This window comes from Glycine max, chromosome 4 (assembly GCF_000004515.6).
Source record: "Glycine max cultivar Williams 82 chromosome 4, Glycine_max_v4.0, whole genome shotgun sequence".
Classification (NCBI taxonomy): domain Eukaryota; kingdom Viridiplantae; phylum Streptophyta; class Magnoliopsida; order Fabales; family Fabaceae; genus Glycine; species Glycine max.
The window spans coordinates 48,117,563-48,144,170 of record NC_016091.4 but is presented as its reverse complement, the minus strand read 5'-3'; the positions used below and the strand labels follow the sequence as shown (position 1 = coordinate 48,144,170).

At 33.1% G+C, this 26,608-nt stretch overlaps 5 protein-coding genes across 6 annotated transcripts; 2 read left to right on the top strand and 3 right to left on the bottom strand.

The window, feature by feature from the left end:
• Positions 1 to 546: 546 nt before the first annotated feature.
• LOC102659582 (uncharacterized) lies at positions 547 to 1,383 on the bottom strand. The gene has a single exon (XM_006579265.3). It carries the CDS (start codon positions 1,381 to 1,383, stop codon positions 547 to 549), a length of 837 nt encoding a protein of 278 aa, XP_006579328.1.
• A 2,941-nt stretch (positions 1,384 to 4,324) lies between these two features.
• Positions 4,325 to 9,754, top strand: LOC100791099 (U-box domain-containing protein 62). 2 transcript variants are annotated; one of them, XM_003522461.5, is made up of 8 exons: positions 4,325 to 5,035; positions 5,135 to 5,435; positions 6,423 to 6,504; positions 7,417 to 7,474; positions 7,767 to 7,855; positions 8,016 to 8,105; positions 8,191 to 8,261; positions 9,310 to 9,754. In XM_003522461.5, the coding sequence occupies exons 1-8, from the start codon at positions 4,570 to 4,572 to the stop codon at positions 9,431 to 9,433; spliced, it is 1,281 nt and encodes a 426-aa protein (XP_003522509.1). In that variant the 5' UTR covers positions 4,325 to 4,569; the 3' UTR covers positions 9,434 to 9,754. The 2 variants fall into 2 exon arrangements, with proteins under 2 accessions (XP_003522509.1, XP_040870948.1); XM_041015014.1 differs by lacking the exon at positions 9,310 to 9,754 and having other exon boundaries at positions 4,336 to 5,035; positions 8,011 to 8,105; positions 8,191 to 8,266.
• A 2,065-nt stretch (positions 9,755 to 11,819) lies between these two features.
• LOC100809314 (uncharacterized) lies at positions 11,820 to 13,024 on the bottom strand. Its single transcript, XM_014774903.3, has 2 exons — positions 12,878 to 13,024; positions 11,820 to 12,755 (listed from the first exon to the last, which is right to left on the bottom strand). Exon 2 carries the CDS (start codon positions 12,725 to 12,727, stop codon positions 12,002 to 12,004), a length of 726 nt encoding a protein of 241 aa, XP_014630389.1. The 5' UTR covers positions 12,728 to 12,755; positions 12,878 to 13,024; the 3' UTR covers positions 11,820 to 12,001.
• Positions 13,025 to 18,086: 5,062 nt separating this feature from the next.
• CHI4B (chalcone isomerase 4B) lies at positions 18,087 to 20,041 on the top strand. Its single transcript, NM_001255112.2, has 5 exons — positions 18,087 to 18,446; positions 18,582 to 18,665; positions 18,943 to 19,098; positions 19,415 to 19,641; positions 19,732 to 20,041. Coding segments are annotated over exons 1-5 (630 nt in total). The 5' UTR covers positions 18,087 to 18,445; the 3' UTR covers positions 19,894 to 20,041.
• A 4,584-nt stretch (positions 20,042 to 24,625) lies between these two features.
• On the bottom strand, positions 24,626 to 26,591 carry LOC100808245 (RING-H2 finger protein ATL74). The gene has a single exon (XM_014774902.3). The coding sequence runs from the start codon at positions 25,639 to 25,641 to the stop codon at positions 25,045 to 25,047; it is 597 nt and encodes a 198-aa protein (XP_014630388.1). The 5' UTR covers positions 25,642 to 26,591; the 3' UTR covers positions 24,626 to 25,044.
• Positions 26,592 to 26,608: the final 17 nt, after the last annotated feature.

The window sequence follows — 26,608 nt, the reverse complement described above, 5'->3', positions numbered from 1 at the left end:
TTATGTATATAATAGTTATAATTATCTCGAATGATTCAAATAAGAATATATATAAATGATAAAAAAATCAGAATATATATTAATCGTAAATACCTTATGTATTCTTAAAATTTAAAAAATCAGTAGAATAAATGAATATTGTCGTATAATATCTGCGTATGTGACAAAATTGTATAACATTTATATCTATTTATTGCAACTTAAATAGAAAATTGTAAAAGCACTATCCAACAAATTAACAAGTAATATTTGAATTATATTTTTCATTGTATATATAAAAGCTTTATAAAAAATAATATATAAAGTTTATTTGGCTGGATTTTTTTTCAAATCTTTACTTGGAACTTATTTATCAATTAATCACAAACCTGTCACTCAATTTTCAGGTAAAAATAGTCACAATTTCTTTTCTATATATATTTTTAACTCAAATAAGAAAATAAAAAAACGAAGATATATGAATTATTCCATAAAATTAAAAAGCACTGTGAACAATAAAAGGCTCTACAAGTATGAAAAAAACAAACAAACATAAAGACTCTACATTTAAAGCTTAAGTGACAAATCAAGATTGGAAGATACTCCTTTGGAGGTTTCTTCTGGCATGGAATAATCATCAATTTTTTTGGTTGCAAGAATTGCTCTGTGTCCAAGTTGGCTTGATGGAGTGGTGGCAGCATTTGCAAAAAGAGAAAGTGTTCCAACATTGGCATTGCCATCACTGTTTATGACTTGGCTTGATGAATTGGTAGCATAATTTGCAAAAAGAGAAAGTGTTCCAACATTGGCATTACCATTACCATTCTCTTGCCTTAAAGTAAGAGTTCCATCACTCTTCATAATTGGATAATAACCTTTCACAATTTCAAACCCATCAAATATTGACGAATTCGGTATCGTCACACGATCTTGTTTCAACCAAGAATGACCATACCTTGGGGTCCAAGGATGCTTGTGAATCATGGAATCAGTTTGGACCCCGAGTGCCCTATTGAAAGATCCTCCATAAGGAGAATGAGAGTTGTAAAAACTAGGATAAGGGTAGTAAGGAAAGTGTCCAAAGCCACCAACATCAAAGCCTTGGGCACATTTTGCAAGAGCACGTTCTTGTTTATGAGCGTTTTGGTGTCCCCCCAAAGCTTGCGAGGTAGAAAACTCTCTCTTGCAATAGTTGCATGAGAAAGTCTTTGCTTCCTTTGTATTCTTCTCATCATCTGCACCTTTAGAGTCACAAAGAGATGAATCAACCACCACCTTACTTGATGGTTGTTCTTGAGCCTTGTCATCCTTTGAAAGCTTCATGAAATCCATCAACACCCCATTGTTTGAATTAGAAGCCTTTTCTTGTTCAGGCTTGAGACCCTTATTCTTGCTGATTTTCATCACAAATTGCAATGAGAGAGAAAAAAAATCAAGACAATATGGATCTTTTGAAATTGGGAATTAGAATTATGCAAAGAGAAGGCGTGGACAAGGTTATTTATTTTTGGATCAATGCTATCATATCTACATCAATAAATAAGAACAGAATCTCGTGTTACCGTTATTATTTCCAATTAGTGCAGGGTAAAATATTAAAAGATCAACTAAAGATCAAGTATTATTTACAAGTACTTCAATCACCAAAACTTCCATGTTTAAACCAGAGTTTGGCACGAGTGATGTTAGTAAATCACATCTTTTATGTAGTTTGCACATGATATCAAACGCGTTAGAAGGCAAGTCGGTATATTTGAAATTTATTGTACTCCTGAAATTAATTGGACATAATAATATTTCTTCAGTAGAAAAATATCAATTAGGGTATATGCAATATAATCTTGTCTTGATGGCCTTTGTTTTTCCGTAAGTAGCCCCCCCCAGACAACTTGGAACCATGTACATTATGATCTAATTTTTAAATTAATTTCTTTCCTTCCCAAGTAATGGATGCAACGATTGATTAAGATGAAAAAGGAATTTATGAAGTGACTTCCACATTCATGTATACAAATGATTATTGTTGTCTACAACTTCACTCTCATCTCTTGAATTTTTTTTCAAATTACACAAAACATACACTATTTTTTTTTATATTTTTACACTAATTTTTAAAAACACTGACATCTCCTTATACATTACATTATTTTCTTAATGTTTAAAAACACTGACATCTCTATATAAGAGAGGTTGTAATCAGAGATATAGTGTGTAATTAGAAAAAAAATTCAAAAGTGTTAATGTAATTTTTAGAAAAATAAAGGCTTATATAATAAAATTGTGATAACATTAATATCTGTGTCAACTACATTATAGAGCGTAGAGCATTTGTTATCAAATACAAAAATTAAAATTGTACAATTTTATTTGGTGAATAATTAAAATCGTATCATAGTATAATAAAATAAAAATATAAATTCATTAAAGGTTACTCGAAAAGATAAAAAAAATACTCTTATTTTAATTTTTATGTATATCGTCTAAGTTTCACTCCCCAGTCCTACCCCTCAATAAGTTTAATAGATATATTAGGTTAAATTGTGATTTTATTTTTATATTATCAATTAAAAAAATTATGATTGGTATAATTTTTAAAGTAATTATCATAAAATTAATAAACTTATGATTTATTAATATAATATTTTTTTACCAAATATAGCGGTTTATTATTAGATGACAAGGTGAAAACATTCTTATATATTTTTTTTGTTGCTAAGAAATATATAAAAAATGAAATTATTTTAGTTGAAAAAATAAATGACTCCGAGTCTGTTTGATTTGTGATAAAGTGTGATATTAGATAGGATAATTTTAGTTATTTTATGTTTGATTCTAAAAAATATCATTAATAATAATAACAATATCATTGAACAGGTTAAATATGTTGACTCAATGAGTTCAAAACGAGTTCATGGATTGAAGACTTTTTACCTCATTCAAAAGGATAGATTAAACAAGTTAACTCAAGGAGTTCAACTCATTTTGTTGCCGCTACTAATTTCCCTTCTTTTAAGAGCTTCTCCGGGTATCATCCATAGTTTTCTTCCAATGTATGATGCACTAACAATGGAAACATGTGTCTTCCTTTCAACAATGTAAGAGATATATAAAAAATGAAATTATTTTAGTTGAAAACATTCTTATATATTTCTCAACATTTTGATTGAAAACAAATGGCCCTTGTTTCTAAAAATCTCATTGAATTTTTTTGTGATAGGTCGAATCTTTGTTTCAATGCAAGTCATCGTCCAACTTATATGTTTTTTATTTAAAAAATATGTAAGTTGTGTATTATACGACTCACATCATTTTATTTTTTACAAAAGACAACCGATAACCCTTCTATTAAAAAAATCTTTATGCAAGTAGTATCTTAAACATATGACTTTTATTAAAACAAAAAAAGCTTATTTTTTTTGTAACAAAAAAAATAATTTTAATAAGAAATGTTATTCCTGAATATGTTTAAAACATGTTTGATTTACATTTTAATATTTATAGAAATATTTCTTAGAATTTAAAATAATTTAAGTAAAAATAGAGGTTATATGTGCATTAGAAAATAAATTTTCATATTGAGAATATCACTTTCCGCCCCTTCTCATGGGAATAAAAGTATAGGAAATTATAATAAAAATAAAAGTTACAACTTGGTTATGAATCAACAATACTTTTGAATAATTTTCAAAACTTCTAACAAATAAAAAAATGTAACTTTTTCATGTTTACATTCGCAAAAAATGAACTTTTAATTTATGAAACACACGAACTAGGTGAAAAATCCATAGTTCAAAATATCGAAGCTTTTAACCAACAATGATTCACACAAGTGTGGTAGGGACACCTATCTTGTGTGTGCTCACCTGTCCTCTATAAATATTAATTACTGCTTCCGCATACCAAATGCAATGGTCATCAAAAAGAAAAAATATCCAGGCTTTTATGAACAAAAAGTTTCCAAGGTTGGGCCATTATTTTTATCACCATAATTTATGCCCAGTAGAGATCTGGGGTCGAATTGTAGAAATCTCCTAGGAACTTGTTATTTTCACACCTATTTTTGTTAAGTTAACACCTTTCAATTTTCATTTTTTTATAAAAGTACCTTTAACCCCCCCTAATAACAATAAAAAAAATGTTTTTTTTGTATTTTTGTTGTATAACCTGATAAAATTTTGTCAAAATACATAACGAAAGTATGTTTTCATCACTCAAAATAATTTCTAAAAAGAGTAGGGGTGTGAACTTAACAATTATGAAAGTGTGATAATAAAAAGCCCAATCTCTTACCGTCATGATTATAGGACAATTATGAAAGTGAAAATCCATCAAGATCCTGCGAGCATGCGGAAAAAAATGGACAACCAACCATGAGGACTAATATCCCATCCCAGCACACTTCTTAACGACGTCGTTCCTCAACAAGCCAAAAACGACTCGTCGTACAATCCATCTCCCAGCAGCATCTGGGAGAAAGAAAGAAAGAAAGAAAGAAAGAAAGCACTCTTTCTCGCTCGCGGCGAGTGTGAACACCAAACGGCGGCGTTCGCAGCAAACAGAGTCTCGAAACCCTAGTTCCCTATTCCTCCCATGTCCTCCGAAGACATCACTCTCGTACCCGACCAGAGGATCGAGAACGGTCTCAATTCCCCTCTCGTCTTCCAAGACGACCCTCTCCGCTTCAATTGCCCCACCCCGCACCAGCGTCGGGTCGGGGACCCGCCTCCGAAGACCCGCGAACTTGGCGCCTTCATCGACGACAACAAGATGTTCATCGACCGCGACCGCTTCTTCGCCGCCGCCCAGAACCCCGAATTCCGCCGCTACGCCGACTGCTCCGCCCGCCGCGACCCGCCCCACGCCCGCAATTGGAGCGCCACAGACGATGACGAAGAGTCTGACGACGACGACGAAGATGACGACGACGATGAAGCGGATGACACCGAAGTAGGAGGACTCGTTGGTGATGGAACCAAAAGCGAACTTAACAACAACAACAACAACAACGGTGGCGCTAATTTACCTGCTGTTGCAAACGGGAAAGCCCACTCTTACGGTACGAATTAAGAAAATAGAATTGCATCTTTAATTAATTATATTCAGAATGTGACTTTTTTCTTTAATTTTTTTTTCTTGTTGTTTTTGAATGTGGTAGTTTCTGGAAGAGAGCTATTGGTGAAGGATGGTGGTGATATTGGGCAATTGGTGCATAGCAATGTGAGTGGTGGTGATGAAGATCATCGGCAAGAGGGGTTAGGTAAGTCTCAGAATTCAGTTACCGTTGCTGAAACTGACTGTGAGGAGTACTATTCGCACTATCTTCACGGCGGCGAAGGGGCTTCTGGGCAGAAAGTGATGGTGGATGATAGTGGTTGTGGGTTTAGTGGGAGGAAGGATGCTATGTATTCGAGCGAGTCAGGGGAGTCACTCAGGGCAATTCTTTCAGATCCTGTCACGTAAGTCTTAACTCGTTTTATAGCCTGAGGATTCACAAACAAACAAACAAATAAATAAATAAAGTTGTAGTGGATAATGGGTTCTTTCTTTTATGTTGTGATTGTTGAGATTAGGTGGTGTTATGCAAGATAAGAGTAGCTTTCCTGATTTGCTATTCATTTTTGTTGCATATGTTCTTCAACCAACCCTTGGCGTTTAGTTAAATCGAATTGGCCCTGAAATGGCATGCAAAGTTCATGTTTAGAACTTAAAAGCAGTGTGCGCTTGTATTCCCATTTTAACCAGCTTGTTCCTACAAACCATACATATATTACTTTCCTTGTAAACACCCCCCCTTTTTCTTTCCTTTAGAAGAAGCTCTTGTCTAGCAGTTTGGTGTTGTTGTCTTTCACAAAACCTATGTAATGAGAAAAAAGAAGCAGCTGTAGTTCAGGTCATTTACAAATCATGTAAAGTTCATGTTTTGAACATAAAAAGCATTGTGCATTCACATCCCCATCTTACCCAGCCTGTTCCGAGAAACCATACATACCACTTTCCTTGTAGGCATCTCCCCCCACCCTTTTTCTTTCCATTAGAATAAGCTCATCTCTACCTGTTTGGTGTTTTTGTGAGACAGAAAATTTGTGTAGTAGGGAAAAACCGAAGAAGAAGCTTCAATTCTGGGCATTTTCTAAACAATATACTCATTATACTGGGTACTTCTCGGGATTATCTATTAGCATCAGTTGATCCCTTGTGTAAAAATCTTTGTCCAACTTGTTGAAAATAGGTCCTAGTGTTGTGTATTTTTCCCTTTTAATTAAGATTTAACAAATGGTGTTTTTACAGGTGTTCCTTTTGTGCAAGCATATAATAACATAAGTTTTTTTTTTGCTCAGCATAATAACATAAGTTTGACCTGCTGATATCTTGTTGGCATCTTGCTTATTCATTCTTATTACTAACTTCTTATATTTGATTGATGCCATACTCTGAAAATAAAGGGGTGCTCTTATGGATGATGCTATGATATTACCATGTGGACATTCATTTGGTGGAGGTGGAATAGAGCATGCTATTAGAATGGTGGGTTCTAAGCCATCAAATGCCATAATTTTCAGCTGACCTTTTCTGTGACTAAGTCATCTGAAAAATGTTATTAAATATGGAGCTGGTAATTTTCAACTTCTTTTTCTCATATATATGCCTCTACACAGTAGAATGGCAGGAGTCTCAAAGCTACTAGTGACTATATTGTAAATTTGTACTTCTTTGCAAAATAATTCAGCTGAGACACAGAAATAAGCCTATTTACTTGCTTTTGTGCATCCTACTTTGATCTAGTGTAACTGATTTGCTTCTGCATCTTACACTTATCATCTATTGGTTTTTTGTGCTTTTGATATGATCTTGATCACATTTTACTTTTTCCACATTGCATGTGTATTTAAGTTTCTCTGTACACAACAGTATAAAAAAAAATCTGAAATGTGTTTTTCTTTTTTTTGAATATGGAAAATTATTGAATGTATTTTGAGAAGACAGGTACTGAATTATTAACGAAGTTGATAAAAAAATTCAAGGTGAAAAATATAATAGGTTTGATAAAAAAAAATCAGTGAATGGGAAGGGACATTGTATGCAGCTTTATTTTTGTAATGGATTACCCAAGACAACAAGTTTGGGAAACTCCCTGTATTTATCTATCTGTAATATTAATAAACTATAAATGCAAATTAATATGGTGATTTCGCTTGTCCGTATATCTGTGGGTTGCTAATCAGCCCAAAACTGGTTGCAATAGAAGTTGAGAGGTACACATGGCTCCCACATGTTAAAATTACCTGGCCTGTTTTGGTTAGTGACTATTAGCTAGCTGGTTTCAACTTAGGTTTCTTATTAGAAAAAGTCATTTTTCATATCAGAAATTACTTTTCTTGTTCAGGATTTACCATGTTGTCAATTAGCTAATATAATTGTTGTGTGATGCATTCTCAGAAAGCTTGCTGCACTTGTTCTCAACCCACAACTGAGGAATCAATATCTCCAAACCTATGTAAGCAAAAATTCAATTAGTATTTGTACGCAAATTATGCCCCATTTTGTTTTCCCTTGAGTGCACTGTATATATCCATTACACTGCAAATTATGTATATATTTTGCACTTAAGAAAAAAGTAAAAGATATGCAACTAATTCCTTGAATATTGACTGGTTTTGAAAATGATAATGCAATAACACTGCATAAAAGATATCTCAAAAGTACAATGCATAGTAATACTATGTTGAGCAATTCTGATTTTCTTTCTTGCATTTTTTTTTTCTTGGGGTGCTGGCTACCTTGATCAGCACTCCGGATTGCTGTGCAGGCATATCGTCGTGAAGAGGAGTCACAATTTTACCGGTCACCTAAAAGAAGAAGAGAGAGATTTGATCAGGTGTTTATCTCCATTCCCATACCATGTGTATACCTTTATAGAGTGAGAAATGGAGATGAAAAGAAAATCAGGAACCTATTTTGCTGTCTTTAAGTTTCATATGTTTTGCCTTGACATTTCCCCCATTTTTTAATATGAAATATATTTTACATTAGGACAGGGTGGTTTTGGAGATTCAGTTGTTATGGAACCATCAAGGAGTAGAGGTGTTCAGTTTCCATTTGCTGTGATGGACCGGGTTATCATAAAGGTAGTGTGTGAGCTGGCTTGATTTTACTTACAAGTGTTTTTACCTTTTTTCTGAAAAGGAGATAATTAGAGAAAAAATGAATCAGGGAAATAAAAGGACACCACAACGCTTTGTTGGGCGCGAAGCTATTGTTACAACGCAATGCCTGAATGGATGGTTAGTGACTTTATATATTTTTTCCTCAAGCAGTTAATATCCAATCTTTGTTTGCTATGTTAAATTAGTATTTTCTTAATATATAACATGCTAATCTATTCATTGTTTCATAAAACTGACCAAATATAATATAGTTGGAGTGAGTTCTGTTGTTATCAATATTATAAATAATTTATAATGAAATATTAAAAGGCATTATATATAAAAACTGAGTGGCCACAGGTTGGTTTGGGTTTAGGAGATATTTTGGTCCAAACCGATCAATGTTAATCAACTTGGATTGGTTTGGTTTTTTTGAAAAAAATTGGCAACTTGAACCGAACCAACCTGATCACAGTCATGTTAGTTTGGATTGGATCATCGGATCACCTAATAAAAAAATAAGGAAAAATAGAAAAATTATAGAGAAAAATTAGAAAATCATAATAAAAAAAGAAAATTAATGTATAATATTAAGTGAGAATTATAAAATTACACAACATAAAAAAAATATTTTTTTTAAAAAAATATTATGAGTTTGGGTTAGCTCGGATTCTTCATGTTCAAATCCAATACCCGAACTGATGTCACCAGGTTCACAATTTTTAAATCCAAACCGAATTGATGATTCAAACCAACCCGAATTTTTCTTTGGTTTGGTTTGGATTCATCAGGTCATTGGTTTGAATTGGACCCATTGCCACTGCTATTAAAGTGCTAGATTTAACACTATATTTTTTTATGATTCCAACTGTCAATTTTCTAGTGGTTTTCCATATAGAAAAATATGACAAACCTTTTTGGGGAGCTGGCATGCTGAGAGTTGAATTTCATTGTGGCATTTGGTTTTGTTTCGACAAAGGAGAGGGGATGGGGGTTAATAGAAAATTTTCTTCACATATTTTTAAACTTAATAGCATATTCGTGGATTGAGATCTGGAAATAATTATGTGCATCATGATTAAAATGTAACGCTGTTACAAAGGAAACATGGTTGACATTCTTGTTATGTTACTTTCAAGGAAATACGTAAAATTTGGTTCTGTTGTTAACAAAGACTTGTGTACAGGTATGTGGTGAAGACATTGGACAATGCAGAGAGTGTAAAGTTGCAGTATCGATCCCTTGCCAAGGTTATGGATGATCCTTCAAAACCTGCAGCCTCCAGCAAGATGCCACCTAATTGGCTTTAGATCTGCACTTCTGCAGCACAGTTCCGTGATCAAATACTTCTACACCAAGCTGATGCCACTAGATTTTTAGCGTTCAATGCTTACATACCTACAAAAATTCTTCTTTGTAATTCCATTGTTGTATTCCTTGCGAGAAAACTCTGCTAGCTGCTGAGTTTGTAAATATAGAAACCTTACCATGCTTTGTGCTAGTCAAGATTTTAGTATCTGCGTAATCATTTTGTTATAGATACACTGACAGAATATATATTCTCTTTTTTATTTTTTCTACATGAACAGATAAATGTTTGAGTGGAAATGGTTGTGACCATTATTAAACCATATTCGGCTTTAGACCTTGATGAGCTATATGAACATATTTCTTGTAACATATGTATTGTACCATCATTAAATTTTAATACTTTTTAAGAAATTAATTAATAGTCAAAAATAGTCCTATACAATAATATAAATTATTTATCATAAACTAAAATATAATTTATATTTAAGAATATTTATTTATTATAAGTTTTAATTATAATATAAAATAAATATTTAATATATTAGTCATCTATATTTATAATTCTTGCAATAAAAATTACTTAAATATGCTTCCTATTTCTTAATGTATATATCAAACATTTAATATTAAAATAATTTTTCATATTCTTATCTTATTCTACTTTTATTCCATTCTTATATCATATTTTATCTTATCATATTTATCCCATAAAGTCCAGCGAATTATATGTTCAAACCCTCTCTGAATATCAAATATTGTGTAGTAAAACAACTTATCATACAGTTACCTTATTATACTATTATTCTATTCCTATATCATGACTCAATTTAAAAATTCTGACAAATTTATAACAATTCATATATCTTTGTTTATTTAATTGAGTTATACTCTTTTAGATAAATTTTAACTCTTTTTTAATAATGTTTTAACTCTCTTAATATATCAACTATTATTATATAAAAAAAAATTGTCATGTTCTTATCTAATTGAGTTACAGTACTCTTTTAGACAAATTTTTACTCATTTTTAATGATATGGTTTGACTCTCTTAATATATCAACTATTATTATATAGAAAAATAATTTGTCCTATTCTTATCTTTTTCTACTTTTATCCCATCTTATAGAATTATTCTAGAAATATTTATAAATTATATCCTATTTTATCTTAGCATGTTTCCTTGAATGATATATGTTTTGACTCATTTGACTGCAGACTCTTACAACTTTTATCTATAATATATATCATGGATTTGTCACGTGGTAAAATTTTCTTTATATATATCACCCTTGTCACTTGTAACCAAAGGAACTGCACTTTGGATGCGCGTGGTTCTAAGTTAATGCCAGATAAAAAAGATTTTGGTTATAGTTTTCTTTGCGATAGCCCGGGGACAAGGCATATTTCGGCTTGGGACGCATTTTATTTGGCAGTTTTCTGGATGTTAAATACCATTGGATGGATTACTTTTTATTGGCATTGGAAACACATTACACTATGGCAGGGTAATGTTTCACATAATAATGTTGAAAAACTTATCACCAATGTGTCCCATGACTGACACAAGAAAGTTGAGAGTGGAATGGCATCATCGTGTGGTCCTTGATATGGATTTCATCATATTCACACCAAAACACGTTATCAGCCATGCAGATATTCGCCAACAACGTGAACTTGTTCCTCCAACTTTTGCCTCTTGTGTTGACCCTCATCACCCTAGCTGAACTTGCTCCTCTATTTTTTTACACCAATTCCATGGAGAGGGATTGCCGCTGCTGTGATGCTTTGTGCTTTCATATGCTACTGCGTTCACCCTATCTTCCTAATTTAGGATGTACATGTTTATCAAGCCACCTGGTTTCATTATCTTTTTTGCTTATTCCTTTTTCATGTGTATACGATGGATGTTTATCAAGTCTCATTTCCATTAGTAAATACACAAATTATTCATTAAACACAAACAAAGCCAATAATATCGGCAAACCATCATCGAATATTCAATAAAAGAAAAATCGCCTGGAAATCATATGATCATATATTCACTCTGTAGTGTGTACAGAGCCATAGCAATACTATCATTGCACTACCCCGGAACAGCATCTATTCAATCTTGAATGAACCGAATGATTAAGTGTGTATTTGGATTAAATTTATGGTAAAAAGAATCAATTAAATTTTCATAAAAATGATAAACAACAAATAATTGTTTTTAGTTTTTCATGATGTTACCATAATTTTATGAAGAACACACTACAAATAAACCAAACAATGGTCAATATCAAGTAGATACTTGTAGCACTAAAAAATGCATATAATAGTAAGAACCCCTACGTTAATTGTGATCAAATGAAGAACAAATAATAATTCAATAAAAAGAAACCCTTCTAGAAACGGGGAAGTGCAGTCTTCATATTAATGAGAAAGAAACCCCTCCCTAAAAGGTAGTTCACTCTGTACATTTTCACAGTCGATAAGCTATTGGCTATAATAATTGCAAAAACCGTGGCAACAAAAAAATAAAATTATTCAATAAGAAGAAAAAATGTACAATATTTTCATTTATTCACTTAATAGTTATTCCACTGGCACTGGTTCTGCAAAAGCCAAATATTCTTGAGCTGCGACTGAACCGTTTCCCTGAAGTCGTTCACTTTCACCAAGCAAAAATGGGTCGAACAAATCCCCATCCCATTACCGGGTCCTGACCCGACCCGACAAGTCTTTAAAAGATAACAAACCGGACCGCACCCGACGCCCTTCCCCTGAACCACCACCCCCCACGCCCTCGTCGTCCTCTCTCCGCCACCGTCCTCCGCCGTGTCCCCGTCCAACTCCTCCACGAATATCAATCCCTCCGGAACCGGCGTCTCGCCGGATTCCCACCGCTCCTTCACCGCCGGCCAGTCCTCCACCACCACCCTCTTCTCCGTCGCCATCGTCGCCGATTTGGGAAAAACCAGCACCAGCAGCGGCGCCTCCTTCAAATTCTTCACGATCTCCACCACCGACTCTCTCATCCACCTGTCCAGCCTCTCCTGTCCCTCGAGGGCGTCGTTTTTCGCTCCTCCTCGCTCGCGCTTCCCGAGCAGCTCCATTGCCCCCATCATGATCATCGGAGTAGTCTCTTGCTCCTTCACCGTCGGCATCGCCGCCGTGATCCTCCCGGCCCTCGCCGTAGACCGGCCCATCGAGACGGAGCACGGCGGCTGGAGAACCCGAGCGCACCGCTGCTTCTGCATCCCTAAGTTGGCGTTGTTGTTTCCGCCGCAAGCAATGGCCAGAGACGACGCCATCGGAGAAGGAAGCAAGCCTTGGAGAACACTGGAGAGAAACAGCGAAAGGGTTTTTGGTTACGTTTGTGTGAAAAATGAGGATTTGATTTGAAGAACGAGAAAAAGAAAATAGAGATAAAAAGGTGTTCAAAATCGAAGGCGGATAAATACTTGTAATGATTCAAAGCTCACTCCAATTCTGACTTGCAATCTTCTATTAGATCAATTATTTGCTTATGGGATGAGATGGACGACTCTTGATGTGAGGGTGTATTTAATAGGGTGCTCTGCGTTGTGGTGGAATGAGGCCGTGTTGCATGGAAACTCTAGAAGTAAGAATTTCTGCTTCGGGTTCTTTATCGCCACACGTTGTGAGTGAATAGGGTCAGAATGGACGGTGGAGATGGAATTGGGGCAAAAGAGTAAATAAAAGAAACGATGACGAGAGTGGCACGAGCACGCACGCGAAAAGTGCATGGATTGCGAAGGCGGGCACACAAGGAGCGTTCGCTTTGAGCAAAGCTTGGCCAATAGGGTGCAATGTGGATGCCATGTCGGAACCGTGATTGCCACGTCATCATTTGTTGTTTTTTAAACCATGCAAGCACGTGTGTTTGCGTGTTTTTTTTAAGTCACTACACAATCATTATGAAACAGGATCTAACTAACTCTGTTGCGGAGATTTTTGAGTTACTTGATCTTACTTTTAATTAATGCAACCGTTTCTTGGCAAGATAACAGCAACAAATATAAATATTTAAAGTTTAGGTCTTCAAATTTTATACAATTTAATTTTAATCTTTTATTAATTTTATCAGTATTTTTGTTCTTTTAAAATTTTATTCATTTTTAATAATTTATTTGTTTTTATTATTCAAAATTAGTTTTTAATCTTTTACTTATTTTATATTTAAGATTAATTTTGAGTAATAAAAATAACAAAAAAATCTTTTAAGAAACTTTTATTTAAATACTAACAACAGTTCATGCCTAAAGCGATAAGATGAGATTTCCTTTTTCAAGTAAGATCCCCTGCTAGTACATGAAAGAGGGAAGAAAATTTCAGAATAACAATTTCTCTAGCATTTCACTTTTATTCGGTTTGTGATAAGATAATGTACGGATACTGCTATAACTTGTAGTAGTAGTAGTAGTAGTTTAGATGGATAGCATGAGGAAAATCTATTTGTTATCGTCTTTTAGCTTTTTTTATAACTTCGTTTTTATCTATTCTTTTTTGAAGATATGGAGCGATATTTGAATTTAATTTTTTATTAATGATTAAAATTTTATTAATAATTTTTCATATAAAAATTATTTTTTAATTTCATTTTCATTTATTGATAATGTAAAGTTTTTTACATTATCAGTAAATTAAAAAAATTATCTTACACGTGGTTTTAAAATGATTATTAGAAAAACCAATCATTTTATTATACATGATAATTTATTATTAGATTATTGGATAAAAAAATATTGATGAACTATTAATGAATTTTAATAAATTACTTTGATTTTGAAATGTGCTAAATAACTAATTAGTATTTTTTTATGATTTGATGAGGATGCTTCAAATTGTCGCAATTGTGGGTAATTTTATGATTAGCAAATTGAAAACATATCAATATAGGACGACTAAATTAATTGTGTGATATAACAAAAAAAAAACTGATTGATTAATTCAATCGATGGTGTTTAGTTTTAAATATTTTTGTTTTGGTAAGGGTGGTAAAGCAAGTCAACCCATTCTAACTTGCTATAACTTGTCTAAAGTGGATTAGGATGGATTGGTTCACCAATTAAAAAACTGATTGGAAAAAGAAAAAAAAAAAAACATATCGGTGGGTTAAATTATCTAACCTGTACTGTCATTTTTAATGGGTTAGATTGATCGATCTAACGAGCACAACTTATATGGTAAAGAATAACGTTTTTATTTACGAGGGGACCAACAAAACATTCAAATCTATATTGATTATTGAAGAATTTTTTATATGCACATGTAAAACGTGTGTTTGAACATTCCCAAATTATTGTTGTTTAACTTATCCAATTTTGAACAATTTCTTGGTAATTAACTTGAATTTTACTAAGTTTTAAATATTGTCAGATCATTTTCGAAAAAAATATATTTGTCAACTCATATTTTATCTTCTGATTTTTTTTTAATGACTTCACTTTCTATTGCCTCAAAGTGGCAGTGCGAGATAGAGAAAAGAAAGAAAGAAAAGCAGTGACGTTGTGTGGGTGTATACGGTGTGGGAGCATGGAGTCAAATTAAATACTATGTTTGGTCCCATGTTAAGGGAAAATTAACTTGATTGTAGATGGCTGAGTATAACAGAATGGGTTTAGTCTCACATTAGATAAATTAGTAGTGGCTAATGCTTTGCCTATTTAAACATAAAATTGAAAATTTATTTATTATATTGCATATTATTGAATATTTTATGTTTTTTTTTTACAAGATTTAATATTTTGTTATGTTTGCATTCCTTTTTAAGATGTGATCGGCACAGAATAATTAATTCATTGCAAGGCCTGATGGCAAGGCCCAAATATGGCAGAAAAGGCCCAAATATGGCAAGGCCCAAATTTTGGGCCTCTCGGTTAAGTGGGAAAGAAAGTTCAAAACTCAAAAGAAGATGGTTGTTTTCTTTCGAAATACTCCTTTTTTCCTTTACTGATCATACAATCTTTATCAGAGGTAGTGTTTCTGTTAAAAATAAGATGAAATAGGCGACTTCATGTTTCTTTTAAAAATAAAATCTGGAAATGAATTTGGATGAAGTCAGGATATTACAGTGAAACTCATTTACAGAATTGATCTTTTTTAATAGATATTTTTTTATACTCACATATTTAGGATCAAATCCTTACCACTTAGTTAACCAACAAGGGTATTTATCAAGTACCATGTAACACTATGTTGAATTAAAATTAAAATTTCAGAAGAGTATTTTCAATGTTTTAAAATTTAATGTTCAGAAAAAGAGTTCTGAATATGTTATGAAATTAAATTTTCGAAGAGCTAGCCCTTCTCACATTTCAAAATTATGTGTTTCGAATAATTGAATGTGATACAAAATTAAGTTTCCCAAAGTATTTTAAATATGTTTCCAAAATTAAATTTCAAAATGTTTTATTAATCACTCTTAGAATTTAAATTCCAGAAATTATCAAAATTATATTATGTAAATTTAAACGTTTTGTTTTATATATATATATATATATATATATATATATATATATATATATATATATATATATATATAACTATTTTTAAAGATAAAATAAATTATGAATAATAGAATTTTATATTATTATCTCATAAAAACCAGTATAGATAAATTTATTAACTTTTATCATAATTATTGTAAAAATCATGTTAACAGTGATTTGTGGTTTATTTATAACATAAAATTACTTTACATTATTAATGCATAATAATTAAAATTATTTTAAAGATATTAAGTGCATGCATTGACAATATTTTATAATGCATGACAATCATTATAGATATAATTTTTAAAATAATTATGATAAAAATCAATAATTATTTTTATTAATAAATACTAATTTGTTAGTTTTGTTAATAGAGAAAATCAAATTCTTGATATTTTTTTCTTTTTCTTCTCCCTTAACCATTATCATAGATGGCCAAATGTAATTGAATAGTGATAATGTGAAACTACTGGTGTATTATATTGCCTACTTTCTTTTGAAATAAAAGTTATAAAAAAAAAACTTAAAAGTTGATGAAAAAAAAAAAGAACAATGCAAAAAAGTGAAAAACAATTTCCTGAAAGAGCGGATTCCTCTACGTGCAACAAAACTATTTATGAACTTAAAACAAACGTACAAACTCCCCGGAAAAGAAAAAAATATCGACTCTAATAAATAAGTTGAAGGCTCATCAGATTTACAAAAACCAGTGGCCAGTGGAATTTGAAAACCCCATTAACATGACAAAATTCACCCTTAATTTGAAAATTTATACTTTATCTTATAAATCGTGTTTACAAAATTTTTTAATTTAAATTTACTTGCCATTTTATTTATATACATCAAGATTAACGTTATGTATATTTGTAAAATTCATTTTCTTATTATTGTTTAATTTTTACAAACTTGATATAAACAATAAAAGTAATTAATCGATAGTAATAATTCAAAAGAAAAAAGTTTTAAATGACATGCGAATCTTTGATTTTTTTTTCTTCAAATAATACATATCAATCTTTAAGAAGAATAAACTAAGAAATCACAAAATTGTATTTTGATAATGAAACGGAAAAACAAACATATTCTAACTCATTCTCACCAATATAAATTTTAATTTGATATACACAAATAAGATTTTTTTCTTCAATTTTTATGATATATAAATTATCTTTCTTCATTGAATTAAGTTTTGAATATTTTTTTATTAAAATGACTTAAATGTTTTTAAAATATCCTTAAAATGAAGTTATTTTTATACAAAAAGAACTCTAATCTTTTATATCCAAACGAAATGAAATATTAGTTAATCAGATGAATAAGTAGAGGTTTCCTCTCTATATGTGTGTGTTTGGTCAATACATAGAGTGTTAGTAATTTGTTAAGATCATATGATGTTCGTGAACGAAGATATTGAATGTAGAATTACTCTTTCCAAATCCCACCAACAATTCGTTTAGGAAGTTAGGTAAGACAGGGCAGATGGATGGATTGAAGAAGCTAGCACAGTTGTTAATAAATGTTGAACCATTTTTTTTTTGTTTTTTTGTTTTCTTGTTATTTTGGAAATGTTAAACAGGGGTATATGGCTAAAGGATTTGACGCTAATCAGGAGGAAATGAGACATGGATTCATTGAAGGCAACATAGTAGTAAAGTAGTTTTTTATATTTGCAGTCACCAACCCAACTTGTTCCCATTCCATGGTGTTATTATTTGACTCGAGTAATTGCATTTTAGGGCCATAATAATGCAAATAAGACTACAAAATAGTGAAATACACTTGTTTATAGATGGGTCGGTACAATGAACGGTGGCACTCGTGCCACCTACCGCATGGGTGGCCTAGGAACTTCCCATGTAGTCAAAGGCATCCAAATTGACTGGAAAATAACACTCGTTGTAACCATTTCAACTTAGGCCATTTTATAGTTTTTATTTCTTGGACAAAACTATTTTTCCACCATTTAAATGTTACATTGTTATTCCATTATTTGGAAGCCCCATAAGAAAATTGAATATACAATTTTTTTATGAACAAATACTAATTGATTAGAATATTAGATTTTGTTAATATAATTCTCTTTATTTTTCTCTTATTTATCCGACCCATCTTATATTTTCACTATTATATATATATATTTTCAGGAAAGTAAAATATTATTCATTTGTTTCTGACATGCTACCGTAAGATTAAACACCAAAAAGATCCAGATTCTCCTGGTCTTACTATGAACTATGAAGGGAGCTTGAAGTGATGTTCGGATAAAAGGTTTAGGTAGTGGCCAACCTTAACAAATCAAAAGAAGTTAGCAATTGATAAAAAAAACTCACAGATGCATCATCAACTTGCTCTACCTACCACCTTATTTTCGGCCTTGTGAGGAACAAAGGGTCTAAATAAATAGCCTTGTATAACGACTCTAATTAACTCACCCTTTTTGTCAAAACTTCTCTCAACGTTTGCTCACCCCAACTCTTCTTCCAGTCTCCATCTCCATCTCCATCAAATTTAACTAGTAAGATCTCTCTCTCTCTCTCTCTTTCTCTCCCTCAATCCAATGAGTTGCTAACTGTTCTTTATTGATTTTAATTAGCCTTTTAGGTGCTTATATCTAAGAGAAATATTGTTTGTTTTGTGAATTTAATTTCAGTGGCTACTGAAGAGGTTTTGGTTGATGAAATCACTTACCCTTCCAAGATCACTACTACCAAGCCCCTATCTTTGCTTGGCCATGGTAAGTTGCTTATATCCTCTACTTGAAACTAGGTTCCTACCCTGCTCTTCTATTTATTTTTTTCTTAATTTGATTTTGAAGATGGGATGAGGTCTATATTTTTTAGTGTTCCTATATGCTCTAATGTTTTCATCCTAGGTAATAATCGAAGTAATAAACTAAAGGCATAGACTTTCAAATTTTTATTCCAGACAAATATAACTACCGGAGTATTTGCTAGGATTTGATTCATTTATGAGTAGCAAGTAGACACAACTTGATTTCCTTGTTTGACCAGGAATCACCGACATGGAGATCCACTTTATCCATGTGAAATTCTATTCAATCGGGATTTATTTGGAGCCTGAAGTAGTTGGCCACTTGGAGCAGTTCAAAGGAATATCTGCAAAGGAGCTGGAAGAGAACGATGAGTTCTTCAATGCTCTCATTTCTGGTAATTATGATCCATAGTATCCCTAAAGTACTGTCAAATATGAAAATATCTCTTTAATAAGAACCCATCTATTCATTAATCGATATCAATGGACTAGGAATGATATAACAATATAATTTAATAGGCATGTCCCGTCAGTATAGATTTTTTTTACACTATCAACTAATCAAAAATCATTACAAACTTATCATACAGTTAGTTTGTAATTAGATGACAATGTAATAAATCTTTACACCGTTAGTGCATATATTATTTATTCATAATTACATACTACTAAGTCCTAAGTTATTGAATGACCAATGTATGTAATGTACAGCTCCGGTGGAGAAGTTTATTAGACTTGTGGTGATCAAAGAGATCAAGGGTGCACAGTATGGGGTTCAGATTGAGACTGCTGTGAGGGATAGGTTGGCAGCTGAGGACAAATATGAGGAGGAAGAAGAAGAAGCTTTGGAAAAAGTTATTGAATTTTTCCAGTCCAAGTACTTCAAGAAACATTCAGTGATCACATACCATTTCCCAACAAATTCTGCCACTGCTGAGGTAAAGTAGCAGAATCAGCATATTGTTGATTACATTGGAGTTAGTTAACCATAGCAAGTGGCTTAATTGTTTATTGTGTTTGTTGTACAGATTGTGGTGTCTTTGGAGGGGAAAGAAGACTCCAAGTATGTGATAGAGAATGCCAATGTGGTAGAGGCAGTTAAGAAATGGTACCTTGGTGGCTCAAGTGCGGTGTCTTCCTCAACCATTCGATCTCTGGCTAGCACTTTCTCGCAGGAGTTGTCCAAGTGAACATACATAACTTTGTATTATTGTGTAATCTTGGGGATCTGTGTTTTGTGTTGCTAAGTTGTGTAGTAAATGGAATTTTCTCCCGTGTTTGCGGATTTCTGCTTTTGAACTTTTCGGAATAATGTTAATCTTATTATGACTTGCCAAATTCTTAAGTGCTCTAGGTATGGTTATTCTTCATGCTGTTAGAACACATACATAATAAACCAACGCCTACACTACAAGTTTGAGTTTTTACTTTTGATGGTGAACACATTTTTTTTAGGCAAACAGAGATAACTTTATTGCTAAAAAGGGCAAGGTTTATGCACAAGATGTGCCCAACCCCACCCCACACAAAAGATTCATGAAACAAGTTCAGATAAAGCCCAAAAGAAATAAAAAACCGTAACCCCCCAACGGGCAGTTACTTCCCGCACCTCCAGATTTTCTTCCTGTACTTTTCTGGAACGCCTAATTCAGAATGTAAAATTACATTCTGGAAAGATTTTTTCATAATGTAAAAATTTACATTCTGAAAATATATTTTTAGAATGTAATTTTACATTATTGATTAGATGCAAGAAGTAATTGTCCAACTTGTGACGTACACGCACACAGAGAACATAACAAAAAAAAAAACAAAAACAACCTGTGAAAACGCCTTCACCCCTCTAAGAAAGAGCTACAAAACGACCAGGGACTAAACAGGCTAGAAGTTCATGCTATAAGATCAGGTGATGCAATTGCTTCCTGCACTAGGCATGGCAATGAAACCCGTACCCATGGGTATCTGTCCAAACCCGTCTTGATTTTGATGAGGAATACTTGAGTTGATCGGGTACGAGTTCGGGTTCAGGGATTACCCGATTTTTTTAATCGGGGTCAGGGATGTCATTATCTATTCCATACCCATTCACATACTCGTCCCGATGATGAAATTATTAACATTTTATTAATTACTTGTTAATTTTTTTTATAATTTTTACATAATTTAAGATTCTTTTCTTGATGATTTTGGTAGACAAATGGACTGCAAATACAAGTAGCTAAAAACAAATATGTAACAATCAATTTTTTTAAATCAGATTTTCAATATACTTTTTTTACAAAAAAAAAAAAGTTTTTTTACAAATCTAAACCAAGGACGGGGACGGGAGTCGGGGATATTCGATACCCGACGGGTACGAGAATGGAGTAACAAATTTTAATCCGTCGGATATCGAGGACGGGTATGAATATATGTTAGAGAATCCGACGGGGTCGGAGAGTGGGGAGGCAATACCCATCCCCGTCCTGTTGCCATATATATCCTGCACTCAACTTTTTGCTAACTGCACCTAGTTATTTTCAAATATCCCGAATTTGCCCTCCATGAAACCTTGTCCATCCTTAGTTTCTAACCTAAGCATCGAAATCTTTGGATGTTGTCACCACCTCCATAAACTACCTTGATATGAAACAATGAAAACCATCTACTAGCCCCCATCAGATCTCAGACAAGAGCCACTTAAACAATAAAAAAAGGTTTAATTATTAATTTAATCCTTTTACTTATTTAAAATGTTCAATCAGATTTTTTTTCAGCTTTCAATCATATTCTTTATTTTTTTTAAATGTCTCAATGCAATCATTTGTTTCTTTGAAATGTCTCAATGTGATCCTTTTGGTCCAACTAAGCTTCACGACATTAAGTTGAAAATTTTAATGGAAAGAATCATATTGAGGTATTTTTAAAAAATAAAGGACTAAATTGAAGAATTAAAGGATTACATTGAGGGATTTAAAAAAATCAAAAGACATAATTAAAACTTTCAAAAATAGAAGGAATTAATTGAACATTCTAAATAAATAAAGAGAACAAATTAATATTTTTAAATCTAAAAGATATTAATAATATATCGTAAAGAAAAATATATGTCAATCTTTGTGCAGTGAGGAAGACTAAAAAAAGGTAGTACAGCACACAATATATTAACTATAAATTATAGTACTAGTTTATATTTTTTCAATTTCCAAATCGAAAACCTGGGGTCAAGATCAAGAAGCATTTAATTTTCTACTTGGAGGCGCTCGTTTCTTCAGGGTTAGTCTTGCATTTGTGTGTGTATATGTAAGTGTTTCAGTCTTGTACTCAACTTGAACATATGCAAACAAATATTACCTTAAGGTGCAACTGTCTTAGTCATGTAATATAAACAGTTTACCTACTTAATACATTTGTAGCTGTAAGATTGTGTGCTTAGTGGACCAACACGGTTAATCCAGCCGTAGGCCATAGGACGCTCTTTTCCAACTTAAGCCTAAAGGAAACAAAGGAAATCAAGCCAAAAATAAAAAAACCTTATCCCATAATCTTCAAATTGAAGGAAAAAGAATATAGTAGAAAAAGAGCAATTATTAATTCATTATCAAACAGGTACGAAAGGAGGGTAAGAGAGACGATGGTGAGTGGTCCATCTTTGAATAATGCTTTAAAAAAAGTCCATTTCAAGCTGCAGAGTATCCTCAATTCCCATTCATTGATTGCAATCCACGGGCAGTGCTGAATGAATTTTTATTTTCAAAATGTGGGCCTAAGAAGCCCACAAAGGATATTTATAGGAGATGAAGAAAGAAATATTGAGATTCCATTATGTGAACAGAAGAACAATCATGATTAGTTGGTGTTTTATATGCTCTTGTACTCAAATTGCCCTTCAAATCAAACAGGGAAAGGAAAAAGACTAAATGGGCAAAATTAAGTCTCCTTTATCTAATGTCTAATTTGGCCAATGGTTCTCTTTTCTTCTCATTTGCTTTCCACTCATCAGATTTCTGTAGGTAAAACTTTCATACATCATGTTTTATAATAAAACCAAGAAGGATTTTAATGTTGGAGTAGACCATAGGTTAAATAATTCCATGTAGCCATGTAGGCTTTATGATAGCCTACAAATTCCAGTTCAATAAAAGGTATTGTAGTTCTGACCTCATTCATTTGATCTAGAGAAACTCAAATTTCCGGCTATTTTGAGCGGATATTTAGTTCATTCTAATAAATAAACAACAGATTTTTATAGTCTAATTGTCCCAAAAGTTTAAACTTTTACGTGATGGCATGTGAATGGTGGGAGTAGCAAGGATTGAACTCTAGGCCACTTGATTATAGATGATCTAATACCATGCAATGATCCAACCCTGCACAAAAGTTTCAGCTATTAATTGAACATACATAAATAGATTTATAATCTCTAACATAAGTTAGGTTGGTAGTAACTAGTAAGTCAAACCAGTTCTTGAGTTACTTACAGCTCAGTTGGAGTTCAATTTTTTTATCAGATTGAGTTTAAACTAGACCTCACTCATCTCAGCTAACTTCACTATCACTTCTACCCCAGGGCATAGATGTGTGAAATTTCACCATAAAAATTAACTCTTGTCAACTGCTTCAGCAATAGATCAATCATGAAACAGCATCAGAAGACAAACACAAAATGTATACATCTAAATCTGTGCAAGTTTAAACAATTTACTTGTTGTGAACCTGTTATTTCATTCTCTCTAAGCCAGTTCATAGTATATAACCACCAAGGCTAAGGGTTATTATAGGAGCCTCTGTTCAAACCATGCTCAAGGTGACTCTTTTCTATTTATTTGCAAATTACTAACCTTGAAGTCCAACAAAATAAGACCAGAGAACTTGACCGCAATATGTCCCCTACTCATCTAGTGATATGATACTTGTCATCAATCTCTAGTGGATACTAAAGAAGATTTACACATGGGAATTGGGATAAATGCCCGAGTCTTTCAGCCTATAAGTGGTGGGTTAAAATGAGAGAGAATTTAAATAAAGCTTCGCTTGATTGACAAGAGTACTATAAAAGAATAAAGACAGATTTCAAATTTTCAATTGTATTGATGGCATCACCATGACAACATATTGGTTGCCATAATACTCTTGAATCCTGACTCATGAAATGGATGTTGTACTTCAAAGAATGTTGGCGTATGGAAGCTTGACTAGATAAGTAAAGTGAAAAGAAAAGAGATGTTTCTCTTTATGCCTTGTGAATTGTGATCTACATTAAAATGGACAGAAGACAAACTTTGAACTTTTCTTTTAAATATCAAATATAAAGTAATTTCGAAAGTGTAACAACTATCTATCTGTGCAAACACTTTGAATAATAATTGACTAGAGAGTCTGGCACATGCCTCCCACGTGGAAAGATATAAGTTCTCACTTCTGCTTTTATGCTTATTGCTTATTGACAAGTTTATGATTTAGATTTGGAATCAGATTTCTAACTGTCTTTTTGAGGTGCTTATTCAGGACTTGGTTTAATGTAGTAATTAAGGTTATTTCGATTGAAATATTTTGGACCATGTGAATTTCCCTTTATCAAAGCATATGCTACTCACATGGAAGGGGAAAAGAGCATTGGTGTTTGCTTTGACATGCAGAGCAAATAAATGATCTTTCATGGGATGTCTGATTGATGGTTTTCTGACATTGATTGCCAAATCACATGCCATTCGGATTCAGTCATAAATTTAGTTAGTTCTACAATGATCCAAATGCTGATCTTGAACTAAAAATATAATATCTACTTAAATATGCATTAACTACTTCATTAACTTCTGAAACCCACTTGAGCCAAATTCAGAAGATAAGGAAAGACTTTAGGGAATTAGTCAAGAGGGAGAGGAGGGAGTAATTAAACTAACTTTGAACTAGTCATTATTAACAAAACTTTTTTTTCTTTTCTACTTTATGGAAACAATGCCATCCTAGTATCCAAGTTTGAACTAGTCATTCATTAACAAGATTTTTTTTTCTCTCTTCTATTTTCTGGAGACAATGCCATTGATCCAAGTATCCAACTAGTTGTGCACCTTGTTTTTCAATCTATTTACAGACAACAAGCATTCAAGATTGAGCACTATTTCGCATGTCAGGAAAACATGCACAAACACAGAAAGGTCTATGAAACCATGATCCAAACATGCACTATTCGCACACTAATATCTACCCCAATATCTTCAATTCTCATACAATTACACAAATGCAAGGTAAACAAGAAAAAAGAAATAGTTCCAAACTCAAGGCTAAAACCTACTAGTCTCCATTTATTCATCCGCTACTTCTCTCTAGTGAATTCTGAGGGTGGAGGGTTAAGTTTGCAATTAGCCAACCACTTCCACAGCCACAGATAAAGACTCATGTTCATGTCGTCCTCCCAAGGCATTCCCCGCATGATGACTGGTTCCTGCAGCTACAGCTACAGCTCCAGAAATAGTTGTATGCTCAAGCAAAGATTGTCTGCAGTTAGGACAAGAGGAGTGTGAGAGGAGCCATGTATCTATGCACCTTACATGGAATCTATGGTTACATTTTGGCAACACTCTAACTTTCTCCCCATCCACAAACTCTCCAAGGCAAATTGGACAGTCTGTGGCTGCAATACTAGCACTACCTGAACCATAAACAACTATAGGGATCTGATGCAATGCACTCTTTTTTAGGCCTTTCGCCACCAAACGTGCCGCTGTCTCCTCTGGGGTCTCAAAAGCAAATCTGCGGCTGCATCTTAGAGCACATCTCACAATTGAGTTGAGCCCCAAAGCACATATAAGTGCACAAAGCAACGCGGCCAAGATAATCACCATGTTGGTGTCAAAATTTGCATCGCCTGTGAAAGTCTCTCTTGTCTTATTCATGCTGCTTGGTGCAGGTGAGCTTGAATTTGTGTCGACAAGCAACAAGCGGTGGTGAAGAGCCATTATCTTGTGTCAGCCACTTCAAAAACACCAAGAATTGCAATTGTTAAACTCAGAATTCTTGTACCCTTTTGAATCAGTTGAAGTATCTATCTCTGCTGCTTGAAAAGCTTGGAGAATTGAGCGTGGAAATTTAGAAGCAAATAGACCCACATAGAGGCTTGAAACATCTTCTGGCTTGTAAAAACTCAAAACCTTTCTGTGATGTAACACTTCTTGCACTGGATGATTACTTGAGTGTTGTTGAGGACAGAAGAATTTTGGTGCTTGTCAGAGAAGTGTACTACTACTAAAGCAAGAAACAAAAGTTCTGATTTTTTTTTTCTTCTTTTTCTTATCAGCAAGAAAATGAAGAAATAGAGAAGGACCTAAACCTTTTTGAGTTATGGCAATATCTGTCAGGAATCCCACTAGATAAAGGCTCTCAAAGAAGCATCTCTTTGGTTACAAGGAAAAGGAAACCACAGATGGGATGGTGGACACCGAATTCTGAATAGTATCTGAGACTTTGGAGGATGAAAATTGAAAACCAACACAACAACTTTGTTATAGATACTATTATACTATTGAACCACGCAAAACTCAATCTCTGACTCTCAAATCACTAATTTGCAGTCCATTCAAATTCACATAATAGACCAAAGCCATCATCATGTAAACCACGACTATGTAGGCTGCGGAAGATTTTAATTGGTCTTACCAGCTTGTGAATTGTGATGTTTTCCCAACAGGAGTGGTGGGAATTTTTCTTCACACTATTGAAGAGCACAAAATATGAGACTCAAATTTTGTGACACAATAGGTGTGGCTGTTTATGTTGTGTTGATATTATTATTATTATGGGGTGTTGTTTTTGTCTTGAAGTGGTTTGTAGTGTTTGAGGAGCTGCAGAAGAAGCAACTGGGACATAGATATTATGTTAGGAAGTGAAAGCAATACAGCTTCTTTGTTGTCCCCTTGCATTTATTAT

Bases quoted from the DNA above. Each gene is read 5' to 3' on its own strand.
- LOC100809314 (XM_014774903.3), bottom strand. From the start codon at position 12,727: ATGGCGTCGTCTCTGGCCATTGCTTGCGGCGGAAACAACAACGCCAAC.
- CHI4B (NM_001255112.2), top strand. The intron at 18,666-18,942 runs GTAAGTTGCTTA...TTGTTTGACCAG, and splicing joins CCTATCTTTGCTTGGCCATG to GAATCACCGACATGGAGATC. The intron at 19,099-19,414 runs GTAATTATGATC...TGTAATGTACAG, and splicing joins CTTCAATGCTCTCATTTCTG to CTCCGGTGGAGAAGTTTATT.
- LOC100808245 (XM_014774902.3), bottom strand. From the start codon at position 25,641: ATGGCTCTTCACCACCGCTTGTTGCTTGTCGACACAAATTCAAGCTCA.
- LOC100791099 (XM_003522461.5), top strand. From the start codon at position 4,570: ATGTCCTCCGAAGACATCACTCTCGTACCCGACCAGAGGATCGAGAAC. The intron at 6,505-7,416 runs GTGGGTTCTAAG...ATGCATTCTCAG, and splicing joins TAGAGCATGCTATTAGAATG to AAAGCTTGCTGCACTTGTTC. The intron at 8,106-8,190 runs GTAGTGTGTGAG...AAAATGAATCAG, and splicing joins TGGACCGGGTTATCATAAAG to GGAAATAAAAGGACACCACA.
- LOC102659582 (XM_006579265.3), bottom strand. From the start codon at position 1,383: ATGAAAATCAGCAAGAATAAGGGTCTCAAGCCTGAACAAGAAAAGGCT.